The 13,438-nt window shown below is 57.5% G+C and overlaps 2 protein-coding genes across 2 annotated transcripts; both read right to left on the reverse strand.

Annotated features, from left to right (window-relative positions):
- Positions 1–1,797: 1,797 nt before the first annotated feature.
- On the reverse strand, positions 1,798–5,488 carry LOC135190446 (group IIE secretory phospholipase A2-like). The gene is made up of 4 exons (XM_064171837.1): positions 5,461–5,488; positions 5,152–5,299; positions 4,581–4,687; positions 1,798–2,085 (listed from the first exon to the last, which is right to left on the reverse strand). The coding sequence occupies exons 1-4, from the start codon at positions 5,486–5,488 to the stop codon at positions 1,943–1,945; spliced, it is 426 nt and encodes a 141-aa protein (XP_064027907.1). The 3' UTR covers positions 1,798–1,942.
- Positions 5,489–10,292: 4,804 nt separating this feature from the next.
- LOC135190445 (basic phospholipase A2 A-like) lies at positions 10,293–12,599 on the reverse strand. Its single transcript, XM_064171836.1, has 5 exons — positions 12,534–12,599; positions 11,799–11,855; positions 11,518–11,635; positions 10,951–11,057; positions 10,293–10,836 (listed from the first exon to the last, which is right to left on the reverse strand). Exons 2-5 carry the CDS (start codon positions 11,836–11,838, stop codon positions 10,712–10,714), a joined length of 390 nt encoding a protein of 129 aa, XP_064027906.1. The 5' UTR covers positions 11,839–11,855; positions 12,534–12,599; the 3' UTR covers positions 10,293–10,711.
- Positions 12,600–13,438: the final 839 nt, after the last annotated feature.

The following is a 13,438-nucleotide window of genomic DNA, read 5'->3' on the forward strand; positions in this document are numbered from 1 at the left end:
CTCCTGCCTTCAACCACAGCCTGAAGCTCTCTGGAGCTGTTGTCTGCCTGCTAAGCTGTGTGCTCAGCTCCTGCCTTTCACCACAGCCTGAAGCTCTCTGGAGCTGTTGTCTGCCTGCTAAGCTGTGTGCTCACCTCCTGCCTTCAACCACAGCCTGAAGCTCTCTGGAGCTGTTGTCTGCCTGCTAAGCTGTGTGCTCAGCTCCTGCCTTCAACCACAGCCTGAACTCCTCCTGGAGCTGTAGTCTGCCTGCTAAGCTGTGTGCTCAGCTCCTGCCTTTCACCAGCTGCAGACCGTGGGGGGAAATTGGGTCACTCCTCCTGGTTGTGTAAACCAGAAATGGTTTATGTTGGTGTGGAGCCTGTTTGCAGGCACAGACCTTAGAGGGCAGCATCAGCTCCCGCAGCTCAGTCCCTGCTCTCTCCTCCCTCATCCCAAAGCCCTCGAGTGGCATCGAGAGACGAATAAGAGGACAGCTGAGCGTTTGGGAGTCACAAAGACACCACGGTCCCTGTGGCAAGCCCGGGGAAGGGCTGGAGGTGTTGGGCACAGTGAAACACCTCACAGAGCCAAGCAGGAGCCCTCCAGTGAAGCTCAACAAACCCCCTCAAAGTGCTTTTGGTTTAGGACCTCCTTGCTCCGGGGGTGTGCAGAACCCTCTGGGGTGGCATTGAAACCCCCAGGCAGATGCCTCCCTGGGGGCCTGGCTGTGAGGGGCAACTGCTCCTTAGTGTTATTGTGCTCCTGGTGTCCTGGGTGCAGTTCTGGAGCCCTCAACACAAGCAGGACATGGAAGTGTTGGAGCCAGTCCAGAGGAGGCCACCAAGGTGCTCAGAGGGCTGCAGCAGCTCTGCTCTGAGCACAGGCTGAGAGAGTTGGGGCTGTGCAGGCTGGAGAGGAGAAGGCTTGGAGGAGACCTTGGAGTGGCCTTGCAGGATCTGAAGGAGGCTCCAGGAGGGCTGGGGAGGGACTATTGACAAGGCCTGGGAATGCCAGGAGGAGGAGGAATGGGTTTGAAGTGGCAGAGGGGAGACTGGAACTGGATGTGAGGAAGAAGTTGTTTGCAGTGAGGGTGGTGAGACACTGGCACAGGTTGGCCAGGGAGATTGTGGAGCACAGAGTGAGGGTGGTGAGACACTGGCACAGTTGGGGATGGAGCTGGGGTTGGATTTGGGGCTGAGGTTGTGATTGGAGTTAGGATTGGGTTGGGGTTGATGCTGGGGTTGGGATTGGGGTTGAGGTTTTGAGCTGGAGCTGGGGTTGGGATTGGGGTTGAGGTTTTGAGCTGGGGCTGGATTTGGGGTCAGGGTTGGAGCTGGAGTTGGGCTTGGGGTTCAGCAGCCACTTGCTGCTTCTCTTGCTCACATTCCTTCTGGGAAGCCTGAGCTTCACCTTTTGGCTGCTCAAATGTCCCTTCTGGTAAATGTTTTTGAGGACCAAAAAAAAAAAAAAAAGATGCAAAACTCTCTGGGTGTAAATATTTAACTTCAGAAAACCTCAGCTGTGAACCTCCCTGCTGGTCCTTACCCCTTCCACCATAGAATCAGATAGGTTGGAAGAGAGCTCCAAGCTCAGCCAGCCCAACCTAGCACCCAGCCCTGCCCAACCAACCACACCATGGCACTCAGTGCCCCAGCCAGCCTTGGCTGCAACACCTCCAGGCATGGTGACTCCACCACCTCCCTGGGCAGCCCATCCCCCCCATTCCCCAAACAGAAACGACTCCAGGGATTGCCTTGGGAAAGAATTTCATTTGCAGGGATTCCCTTGGGTTTGTCACTGATTTAACCCCGGGAAGTGACCTTTCCCTGGGCACCAGCTCCAGGCAAAAGCTCTGGACAACCTTTTGGTGCCACAGGGTTGTGCTGTGCCCCATTTGACCACAAAGAAGGTAACCTCCACCCCTAACTTCCACCACCTCTGCCTGGTGGTGCTGCTGTGCCTAGCAGGAGGGACTCTTGCCCTTGCAGCGGGAGTTGGGGTAGCTCTTGTAGGAGTTGCGGTAGGTCTTGGCTGTCCTTTGGAAGCACTCTGCTGCCCGCTTGTCACACTCACAGCTCTGCTTTTGGCACCAGTTCCCAGATTCTGGAAGAAAATTTGGGGAGGTGGGGGTCAGGTGAAGGGGGGTGAGAGTCTGGGGAGGTGGCTTTTGGACCCTGCGTGCAGGGAATGCAGCCCACGTGTTGGTTTTGAGGTGTCTTGGGTGCTTCTCCTCTTACCTCTGCTCCTCCTCTTATCTCTAGCTCTCCTTTTTGGCCCTCTTTTCACCTCTGGTCCTATTCTTTAGTACTTCTGGTCCTCCCCTTTCTTACCTCTGCTCCTCCTCCTATCTCTAGCTCTCCTTTTTGGCCCTCTTTTCACCTCTGGTCCTATTCTTTAGTACTTCTGGTCCTCCCCTTTCTTACCTCTGCTCCTCCTCCTATCTCTAGCTCTCCTTTTTGGCCCTCTTTTCACCTCTGGTCCTATTCTTTAGTACTTCTGGTCCTCCCCTTTCTTACCTCTGCTCCTCCTCCTATCTCTAGCTCTCCTTACCTTTTGGCCCTCTTTTTACCTCTGGTCCTCCTTTTACCTCTGGATGTTCTCTTGCCTCTGGATGTTCTCTGTCTCTGTTCCTCCACTTACCTGTGGTCCTCCCCTTACCTCTGGTCCTCCTCTTTCTTACCTCTGGTCCTCCTCTTTCTTACCTCTGGTCCTCCTCTTACCTCTAGCTCTCCTTTTACCTCTTGGCCTTCTTTTTACCTCTGATCCTCCTTTTACCTCTGGGTGTTCTCTGTCTCTGCTCCTCCACTTACCTGTGGTCCTCCTCTTTCTTACCTGTGGTCCTCCTCTTTCTTACCTCTGGTCCTCCTCTTTCTTACCTGTGGTCCTCCTCTTTCTTACCTCTGGTCCTCCTCTTACCTCTAGCTCTCCTTTTACCTCTTGGCCCTCTTTTTACCTCTGGTCCTCCTTTTACCTCTGGATGTTCTTTTGCCTCTGGTCCTCCCCTTACCTCTGGTCCTCCTCCTACCCCTGAATGTTCTTTTGCCTCTGGTCTTCCTCTTACCTGTGGTCCTCCCCTTACCTCTTGACCCCCTCCTACCCCTGAATGTTCTTCTACCTCTGGTCCTCCTCTTACCTCTAGCTCTCCTTTTACCTTGTGGCCCTCTTCTTACCTCTGGTCCTCCTTTTACCTCTGGATGTTCTTTAACCTCTGGTCCTCACTTTACCTCTGGTCCTCCTCTTACCTCTAGCTCTCCTTTTACCTTGTGGCCCTCTTCTTACCTCTGTTCCCCCCTTTTACCTCTGGATGTTCTTTTGCCTCTAGTCCTCCTTTTGCCTCTGAATGTTCTTTTACCTCTGTTCCTCACTTACCTGTGGTCCTCCTCTTATCTCTGATTCTTCTCTTACCTCTGACCCTCTCTTAGCTCTGGTCCTCCTCTTACCTGAGGCCACTAAATTTCCTTTCTCTCCCTGTGAATGTACAGACAAATGTCTACCCATCTGTACAGGGAATGGCTTTGTTTTGATCCACTCACCCTGAAAGAGCAGTGTTTGCTCTCTGGAAACCAGGGGAGCAATGCTAAGGTCTCCATTCAAGCTGGGAGGGTCACCTCAAGCCTTCAGTACTTGATCTCTTACAGAAGACTCCTCCTTTGGCAGATCTCCAAGCTCTAAGCTTCACCCTAGTCCTAGCAAATAAGTCTGTGCCCTATTCATGGAACCACAGAACTGCTTTGGTTGGAAGAGACCTTTAAGAACATAGAATCATAGAACCAAGCAGGTTGGAAGAGAGCTCCAAGCTCAGCCAGCCCAACCTAGCACCCAGCCCTGCCCAACCAACCAGACCATGGCACTCAGTGCCCCAGCCAGCCTTGGCTGCAACACCTCCAGCCACACAGACTCCACCACCTCCCTGGGCAGCCCATTCCAATGCCAATCACTCTCTCTGACAACAACTTCCTAACAACATCCAGCCTCAACCTGCCCTGCCACAGCTTCAGCCTGGGGCCCCTTCTTCTGGTGCTGGGAGCCTGGCAGCAGAGCCCAACCCCACCTGGCTACAGCCTCCCTGCAGGCAGCTGCAGACAGCAATGAGCTCTGCCCTGAGCCTCCTCTGCTGCAGGCTGCACCTCCCCAGCTGCCTCAGCCTCTCCTCCCAGGGCTGTGCTCCAGGCCCCTCCCCAGCCTTGCTGCCCTTCTCTCAACACCTTCCAGCACCTCAACATCTCTCTGCAATTCAGGAGCCCAGAACTGGACACAGCACTCCAGTAGTGTCCTGAGCAGTGCTGAGCACAGGGGCAGAAGAACCTCCCTTGTCCAATGGCCAAAGTAGGAGACCATCAACTCAACCCCACCATGGCCACATCCCCAAGTGCCACATCCCCAGATTTCTTGACCACCTGCAGGGATGGGGACTCCACCACCTCCCTGGGCAGCCTGTTCCCACCTAAACCTCCCTTCTCCCTGCCACTGTTTGCTCATTTCCACCTCCCCACCCCACCCAAAGAAGTCGTTTCCAAGCCAGGATGGTCTACAGGACCTCTCAGAAGAGAAGCCTGTCCCAGGGCACAGATGGTTTGGAGCCCCCCCCTGTCTCTTACTGCAGGTTATCTTGCTGCCCTGGATGGAGTACTTGTAGGTGGCCAGCTTGGCATTGCAGCGGGAAGAGGCCAGCTTCCTGTAGCAGCAGTCGTGGGCATGGCAGCACCTGGGAGCACAACAGCCGTGGTCAGGGCAGCACAGGGAGCACTGGGGACAGTACCACAGGGCTGAGCACCCAGTGGGGACCCAGCCCTGCTGAGAAACCTCTTCCACTTGTGCTGGCTTTAGCTGCAGGGTCCTGCAGCAGCCTTGTTCTCCTTGGTGGTGCCCACGCTGCAGGAGGCAGGGAGAGTGACTCAGCCTTGCTGGCATCCTCAGCACCACTCTCTTAAGTGCTCTCCCCTGCTTTGCAGAACACCTCATGGCTGCTTTGTTAGCCCAGGTGGTGGTTGGACCCAGCCCAAGTGCATCTTGAAGCCCAGGGCACCCTTCCCATCACCTCCTGCCAGTCAGCAAGCCTTAATTCCAGAGACGAGGACAAGCAATTGTCCCCTTTGCTACCTCAGCTCTGCAGAGCTGCACAGAGGGGATGTGAGAAGGGCTGGGGGCACCCTGTGGCTCCTCACTTACCAGTCAGTCTTGTCCACAGGCTGTTTGGATCCTCCCAGGCCACAGTAGCAGCCATAACCATTGTAGGCCAGCGCTGACTTCCCTGTCTTGGCCTTGATCATGGAGCCAAACTGAAGCACATTGCAGCCGGCGGGGACCAGCCCTGCGACTGCAGATGGGGGTTAGGAGCACCACCCTGGGGTGGCAAAGAGGAGCATCCTCACCCTCCTCCAAACCAATGCTCATGGAGAGAACATTGCAAGCCTTGAGCTTTCCCTACCACTCCACCCAGAGCTGGCACGGAGCCGGGGGCAGGGTTAGGGTACTCACTGAAGAGGAGCAGCAAGAAGACCTTCATGCCTGGTGGTGGTGGCAGCTGCACTGCTCAGATGAGCCCCAGCTGCTGCTGCTGCTGCTGCCACCTTTTTAAGGCTACCTGCCCGCGGGGGCCCCTCCTTTGGAGAGCTCAGAGTGGGCAAATATTGACAGACCTCCCCATATCTGTTCCGCTACGGCCGCGGGCGAGCAGGGAGGCGTGGGGTGCCCTGCGCTGGGGCAGCTTCCTGATGAGGACCCCCTGGGCCACCTTCTGAGGCCAGGAGCAGCCAACATTGTCTTCTTGTCTTGGTTACAAGAGCAGTGGGCTGGGACCAGCTGGCACCTTCTTATCTGGCTTCCAATCTGGTACTTTCTTGTCTTGGTTACCAGCGCAGGGAGCTTGGGACAATCAGGCACTCCCTGACCTGCTGCTCCTGCTGCCTGGACCAGAGCCTGCTCTGGAAAGGACCAGAATTGCCTGACACAGACTTGTGGCCAAAATGGAAAAACACTGACCCAGGTCAGTCCTCTCAGGACCCTAAGTGAGACCCTTGGAGCTCTCCAGGATCACAGTGAGCTGCTGCTGCTGCTGCTGCTGGCGCTTCAGTTCTGGGGCACTCACTCCAAGAGGGGCACCAAGGTGCCAGAGGAGAAGGGCAGTGGTGTTGGTGAAGGGTCTGGAGGACAGAGCTGGGGAGGAGCAGCTGAGGGAGCTGGGGATTGTTCAGCCTGGAGAAAAGGAGGCTGAAGGGAGACCTTTTGGCTCTGTACTGAAAGGAAGTTGGAGCCAGGTGGGTGTTGATCCCTTCTCCCTGGTGACAAGCGGCAAGGCAAGAGGAAATGGCCTCAGATTGAACCAGGAGAGGATTAAGTTGGATATTAGAAGCAATTTCTCTGCTGAAAAGGTTCTCAGAGCCTGGAGCAGGCTGCCCAGGGAGGTGGTTGAGTCCCAATCCTTGGAGAGGGTTCAAAGCCACAGAGGTGTGGTGCTGAGGGCCATGGTTTAGCCCCAGCCTTGGTAGAGTCAGAGTTGGACTGGATGAGCTCAAAGGGCTTTGCTAACCCAAACAATGCCCTGATTCTGCCTCCCCCTGGGCTGGGACAACTCCTGGGGTAGATTTGTGCTAGTTTGAGCCTGGCTGGGATGTTTTGGTGAGAGGAATTAGAGGATAGGCTGTGAAAAGCAAACTGTACTGCCTGCACTGTCCAATGAAGGGAGCTAGGAGAGAGTCTGCAGTAGGTGAGCACCAACCCAGTGTCACCTGGAAGCCTCTGCTCTCTCCTCCTCTGTGAGGTGACAAACTGCTGCTGTCTGAGCTTCTGAATCACCTACATCTGAGACAGAATCATAGAATCAAACAGGTTGGGAGAGAGCTCCAAGCTCGTCCAGTCCAACCTAGCACCCAGCCCTGGCCAATCAACCAGACCATGGCACTAAGTGCCCCAGCCAGGCTTGTCACAGGCTCACAGATGTCAGGGGTTGGAAGGGATCCAAAGAGATCATTGAGTCCAACCCCCCTGCCAGAGCAGGACAATGCTACCTAACACAGATGACAGAGGAACACATCCAGACAGGCCTGGAAAGGCTCCAGAGAAGGAGACTCCACAACCTCTCTGGGCAGCCTGTGCCAGGGCTCTGGGACCCTTACAGCAAAGAAGTTCCCCCTTGTGCTGAGCTGGAACCTCCTGTGCTGCAGCTTCCATCCACTGCTGCTTGTGCTACCCCAGGGAGCAGTGAGCAGAGCCTGTCCCTCCCTCCTGACCCCCAGCCCTCAGATGTTTATAGACATTGATTCAATTCCCTCTCAGTCTTCTCTTCTCCAGACTCTCAGCCCCAGGGCCTTCAGCCTCTCCTCCTCAGGCAGTGCTCCAGTCTCCTCATCATCCTCATAGCTCTCTGCTGGACTCTCTCCAGCAGATCCCTGTCCCTCTGCAACTGGGGAGCCCAAAACTGAAGGCAGTGCTCAAGAGGAGGTCTCAGCAGGGCAGAGTAGAGGGGGAGGAGAACCTCCCTTGATCTGCTGGACACACTCTAGGATCCCATTGGCTTCTTGGCCAGCAGGGCACATTGCTGCCCATGGTTCAGTTGTTCTCCACCATGGGGTCTGATCCATGATTTATGCCTTGCAAACAGCAGCTCTTTGGTCCTTGTCATCCCCAGGATGGAATGCTGCTGGGTGAGGAGGCTGGCAGAGCTTTCTGATTGAAGGGAAATTCCCTGGCACTGTTGACTTCAGCTTTGGGGCAAAGCAGGGCTGGAATTGTAGCTGCCAATGGCCAGAGCACCACTCCTCGTGGAAAGATAGAGTGTTTCATGGCCACATTCCTTTGCTGAGCCCCACAGGGGCTCCACTGTGGTCTTCCAAGGGTCAGCACTGCTGCAATGGTCTGCAGGACACAAAAGCAGTGCTGTGGGGATGAATGAGTCAGGAGGACCTGGAGTCAGGTTCAGACCACCCCCAGGAAGGAGTCAGGAGGACCTGGGGTCAGGCTCAGACCACCCCAGGGAGGAATCCAGAGGACTTGGGGTCAGGTTCAGACCACCCCCAGGGAGGAGTCAGGAGGACCTGGGGTCAAGTTCAGATCACCCCCAGGAGGGTTAACCCTTTACAGACCTCCAAAGCTCATCCAGTCCAACCCCTCTGCCAGAGCAGCATCACCCAGAGCAGATCACACAGAACACATCCAGGCAGCTCTTGAGTATCCCCAGAGAGGGAGACTGCACAGCCCCCCTGGGCAGCCTGTGCCAGGGCTCTGTCACCCTCACAGGGAAAAAAAATCCTCCTCATGTTTAAATGAAGCTTCCTATGGCTCAGCTTCCACCCAGTGCCCCTTGTGCTGTCCCTGGGCATCACCCAGCAGAGCCTGGCCCCAGCCTCCTGCCACTCACCTTTCCCTATTTAAACCATTGCTGAGGTCACCTCTCAGTCTCCTCTCCCAGCAGCACAGCTCAGCTCCCTCAGGCTCTCCTCGCAGCAGAGCTGTTCCATTCCCTGCAGCACCTTTGTGGCTCACTGCTGGACTCTCTCCAGCACTTCCATGTCCCTCTCGAAGTGGGGAGCCCAGCACCGGACGCAGCACTGCAGATGGGGGAAGCAGCCACTGCCTGCACTGCCTTTTCCTAGGGGGCTGATGCAGAGTGGGGCCAAAACATTCTTTTCTGGTGAGGAAGATGTTTTGCTGTGCTGTGGGTGTGCAGCAAGCTCCAGCCACCCCATCCCAGAGAAGGCTGCCAGCACCCAGCCCTCCTGCAGCACCTCTCCTGCCCGCAGCCCTCTGCCAGCTCTGCCCTCTCAGTTCTCTGTCCTCCAAGTTCCCAGAGCCTGTAGGCAGGCAGGCAGAAGGAGGGAGATGCACTGCCCCTCTCAAGTGCCATCTTTCAGTGGGTATCTCCTCTGCTGGAGTGCTGAGACCAGTTCTGGGCTGCCCAGTTCAAGAGGGACAGGGGAGTGCTGGAGAGAGTCCAGTGGAGGCCACAAAGCTGCTGAGGGGCCTGGAGCAGCTCTGTGAGGAGCAAAGGCTGAGAGCCCTGGGGCTGAGAGCCTGCAGAAGAGCAGCCCCAGAGGGGATCTGAGCAATGCTCAGCAAGAGCTGAAGGCTGGGGGGCAAGAGGCTGGGGCCAGGCTCTTGTCAGTGGTGCCCAGGGGCAGGACAAGGAGCACTGGGCACAAACTGGAACCCAGAAGGGTCCATCTGAGCAGGAGGAGAAACTTGTTTGGTGTGAGGGTGCTGGAGGCCTGGAGCAGGCTGCCCAGAGAGGTTTGGCTCTTCCTTTGCTTCTCCACTACTATTAATTTTAGGCTGACTCTTCAGCAACCTGAGATGACTGCTTCAGCTCCAGAGCCTGCAGGGGCAGGATGAGGGGGGATGGATTGAAGCTGGAAGAGGAAGATTTGGAAAGGAGATGAGGAAGAAACTCTTTAGAGTGAGGGTGAGGAGACACTGGAACAGGTTGCCCAGGGAGGCTGTGGCTGCCCCTCCCTGGAGGTGTTCAAGGCCATCCTTGGACTCTCTGGACTCTCTCCAGATCAGTATCCAAAGGATGGAGATGAAGAGGCTGGGGCCAGACTTGTCAGTGGTGCCCAGGGACAGGACAGGGAGCAATAGGCACAAAGTGGAGCCCAGGAGGTTCCACCTGAACAGGAGGAGAAGCCTCTTTGGTGTGAGGGTGCAGGAGGCCTGGAGCAGGCTGCCCAGAGAGGTTGTGGAGGCTCCTTGTCTGGAGAGATTCCAACCCCCCTTGGCCACTGTGCTCCTGGGCAAGCTGCTGTGGGTGCCCTGCTTTAGCAGAGGGGTTGGACTGGGTGATCTGCAGAGGTCCCCTCCAACTCCATCCACCGTGCTGGAATTCTGTGATTTTGTCTGGAACACAAACCCTATGAGGAGAGGCTGAGGGAGCTGGGGGGGTGCAGCCTGCAGCAGAGGAGGCTCAGGGCAGAGCTCATTGCTGTCTGCAGCTGCCTGCAGGGAGGATATAGCCAGATGGGGTTGGGCTCTGCTGCCAGGCAGCCAGCAACAGCACAAGGGGACACAGCCTGAAGCTGTGGCAGGGCAGGTCTAGGCTGGATGTTGTTAGGAAGTTGTTGTCATAGAGAGTGATTGGCATTGGAATGGGCTGCCCAGGGAGGTGGTGGAGTCTGTGTGGCTGGAGGTGTTGCAGCCAAGGCTGGCTGGGGCACTGAGTGCCATGGTCTGGTTGGTTGGGCAGGGCTGGGTGCTAGGTTGGGCTGGCTGAGCTTGGAGCTCTCTTCCAGCCTGCATTTGGCTGGGAGCTAAGAGAGCCTCCTCACCCTGCTGCCTGCCAGGAGGTGGTCGCTGGGCTCACATCACACCGAGGACCAAAGTTTTGCACTCTCTGCTTTTATTTCCCGGCAGCAGAAGAGAACAGAAGAGAATCTGCGGTGAAGCAACCCAAAAGAAAACCCCACGGAACAGCAAGCAGGGGGAGCTGAGAGGCTGCGTGGGAAGCGGAGCCGAGAGGAAATGAGCGGAGAGGCTCTCGCTGGTTGCCAGCTCCCCCTCGGCAGCGCAGGTGCCCAACCCCTCCCTTGTTTTGCTCGGCCGAAGCGATGCATCTGCGCCGCTCGCCCTGCTCGCACCCAGCGGCCGCCGCCGCCGCTTCCCCGGAGGGTTGTTGTTGTCCTCCGGTCCGAGCCAAAGGAAAGGCTCCAAAAGAGGAGCCCCGCCAGGGTTGGGGAATGTTCTGGGCGCCGTCCCTTGGCTTATCAGCCTGGAGGTGGCTTACGCAAAGAGCTCTTCGGCTTCAGCACCTCCCGGCCCGGCCGCGGCACTTGCGGCGCGGCTGCAGCAGCCCTCGGCTGCGCATCTGGCAGAGCCGAGCCGCTCGGTCACATCTGCAGGCACCTCGCTGGCACCAGGACCCAGATCCTGCGGGGACCGGAGAGAAAGCATCTCTGAGCCCTTCTTTTCGAGATGATGCCCCTAAAAGAGGGGGAGTGGGTGTGGGAAGAGCCAGCCCGAGCCAGGGCTGCAGGCACTCACTGCAGCTGGGGATGCCTGGAGGGGATGCTGAGAGCGGCTGGATGGGTCCCACACGGCACCGCCGAGCAGCCAGCCTGGCGTAGCAGCAGGAGCGAAGCAGGCAGCACCTGTGGGGAGAAGGAGAGCCTGGCCTCGTCCCCAGGGTGGCACCGGCTGCTCCCAACCTACCGACACAGCCTCTGCAGCCTCCTCCTGCTCTGAATCGCCCAGGAGCTGCTTTTCCCGGCCCCTTCCCGTGCCAAGCTGCTGCTCTGGGTCCCAACACAACCTCTGTCTAGGCACCAGAACCCCTCTGCTGCTCCCCGGCTTCGGGCTGGGGACTGTCCCCACCCTGCGGCACCATCCCGTTGACTTCAGCTGCCTGGCACAGCCCCACTGCCCCCAGGGCTGGGAGTGACCACCACCTGGCTTCCCGCACACTTAAAGCCTGTCCCTTTCTTGCTGCTGCCCCTTCCCTCCTCTGCGTTTTGCAGAGCTTCAGGGGGTGCTGCTGGGGCTGCTGAAAGCCCTGAGGTTATCCCAGGACCGGCATTAGCCACCCCGGGGCCAGCACTAGCCCAGCTGTACCTCGTCATGCCACTGCCCCGTCCCGAGGAGCAGCTCTGGGCTGTCAGGTTGCCCACGGTGCTTCCCTCCAGTCCCGGGGTGAAGGCTCTTGGGTGCTTCCCACGAGCTGTGAGCACACCTGGAGTCACCAGAAAGAAAGGAGGGAGGGGGACACAGGTTCTGTTTGTAATGAGGCCTGGGGAGCCAGCAGGGAGAGGAAGGCTTTGCCCCGAGGCTCTCTGTGGAGTTCAGAAGGGTTTGGGCATGTTCCCTACATTGGGGTGGGGAATGGCTGCACTTACTGCAGGCAAACAGCATCACCAGCATCAGCAGGACCTTCATCTTCCTCTCACCAGAGCCTGGGAGGAGAAGGGGAGGACATGCTCAGCCCTGCAGCATTACTGCCCGACAGGTGCTGCCATCTAAGCCTTCTCCCTCTGAAAACCAGCCAAATTGCCCCAAAATGTGGAGGGAGGAAGGCAGCCACACCCCCTTGCCTCTGCAGTAGAACCACAGAGTCCTTCGGCTTGGAAGAGACCTTTAAGATCATCACATCCAAGCCTCAAACCAGGGCCCTCAGCACCACAGCCCCCTCCAGGGGCTGGGGACTCCACCACTGCCCTGGGCAGCCTGGGCCAGGCCTGGACATCCCTTCTGGGGAAGGAATTGTTCCTGATGGCCAATCTGAAGCTCACCTGGCACAGCCTGAGGCCATTTCCTCTGGTCCTGTTTACAACTGCTGCTGCCTCTTGGCCAGGAGCAAGCACTTTCTGAAGCTGTGCCCCCACCCCAGCACCTCCCATCTCCCCCCTGCCCTTGGCACCCATCCCTTTCCAGCAGCAGAGCAACACTTTCCCCAGGGCTGCAACTTCCCAGCTGATTTCTCTCTCTTGGTTGTTGTTTTTTTAACCTCCTAGGTCTGAAGGATCTGAATCTTTACCCTCCTGGCATGGAAAAGCAGCAGAAAGCAGCAGCACTTCTGCTCCCTCCTCCCAACACCCTCCCCCTGCAGCGGGACCAGGGTGGGAGCTGCTCACCAAGGGATCGCTCCAGCTCTGCTTCTTTGCTGCCAGGGGGAGAGGCTGCCCTCCGTATCCAGCCTGCAGGCTCCAAACTGGAAGCACTGAAAGGATTCCTCTGTCCCCAAATCATTTCATGCTACGCCTCTTCCCTCCCTGGCCAACCCTTCCCCTCCCCCCCCCTCCATCTCCCCGTGGGCCCCAAGTGACGCAGGGGCCGAGCTGGAGCTTTCCTGTGGTTTAGGGAGGATGGATTGGAGTGTTTGCAGGACAGGCTTTGAGCAGAGCAGTCCCACACTTGGGGCCGTGCAGCCTGGAGAGCAGAAGGCTCTGGGGAGACCTCAGAGCAGCCTGCCAGTACCTGAAGGGAGCCTGCAAGGGAGCTGGGGAGGGACTCATCACCAGGGCTGGTAGGGATGGCAGGAGATGGACTGGAGCTTGAGGAGGGGAGATGTGAAGTGGGTGTTAGGAAGAAGTTCTTCATGGACTGAGGGTGGGGAGAGACTGGCACAGGTTGCCCAGGGAAGGTCTTTAGACTGAGGGTGGGGAGAGACTGGCACAGGTTGCCCAGGGGAGTCCTTTATAGACTGAGAGTGGGGAGAGACTGGCACAGGTTGCCCAGGGAAGGTCTTTAGACTGAGAGTGGGGAGAGACTGGCACAGGCTGCCCAGGGGAGTCCTTTATAGACTGAGAGTGGGGAGAGACTGGCACAGGTTGCCCAGGGGAGTCCTTTATAGACTGAGAGTGGGGAGAGACTGGCACAGGTTGCCCAGGGGAGTCCTTTATAGACTGAGAGTGGGGAGAGACTGGCACAGGTTGCCCAGGGGAGTCCTTTATAGACTGAGAGTGGGGAGAGACTGGCACAGGTTGCCCAGGGGAGTCCTTTATAGACTGAGAGTGGGGAGAGACTGGCACAGGTTGCC

The sequence above is a fragment of the Pogoniulus pusillus genome, chromosome 36 (genome assembly GCF_015220805.1).
Source record: "Pogoniulus pusillus isolate bPogPus1 chromosome 36, bPogPus1.pri, whole genome shotgun sequence".
NCBI classification, from domain to species: Eukaryota; Metazoa; Chordata; class Aves; order Piciformes; family Lybiidae; genus Pogoniulus; species Pogoniulus pusillus.

Bases quoted from the DNA above. Each gene is read 5' to 3' on its own strand.
- LOC135190445 (XM_064171836.1), bottom strand. From the start codon at position 11,838: ATGAAGGTCCTGCTGATGCTGGTGATGCTGTTTGCCTGCA. The intron at 11,636-11,798 runs GTAAGTGCAGCC...TGGTGACTCCAG, and splicing joins GGTGATGCTGTTTGCCTGCA to GTGTGCTCACAGCTCGTGGG. The intron at 10,837-10,950 runs GTGAGTGCCTGC...CGGTCCCCGCAG, and splicing joins TCCAGGCATCCCCAGCTGCA to GATCTGGGTCCTGGTGCCAG.
- LOC135190446 (XM_064171837.1), bottom strand. From the start codon at position 5,488: ATGAAGGTCTTCTTGCTGCTCCTCTTCA. The intron at 5,300-5,460 runs GTGAGTACCCTA...CCCCATCTGCAG, and splicing joins CTTCTTGCTGCTCCTCTTCA to TCGCAGGGCTGGTCCCCGCC. The intron at 2,086-4,580 runs GTAAGAGACAGG...ATTTTCTTCCAG, and splicing joins GGGCAGCAAGATAACCTGCA to AATCTGGGAACTGGTGCCAA.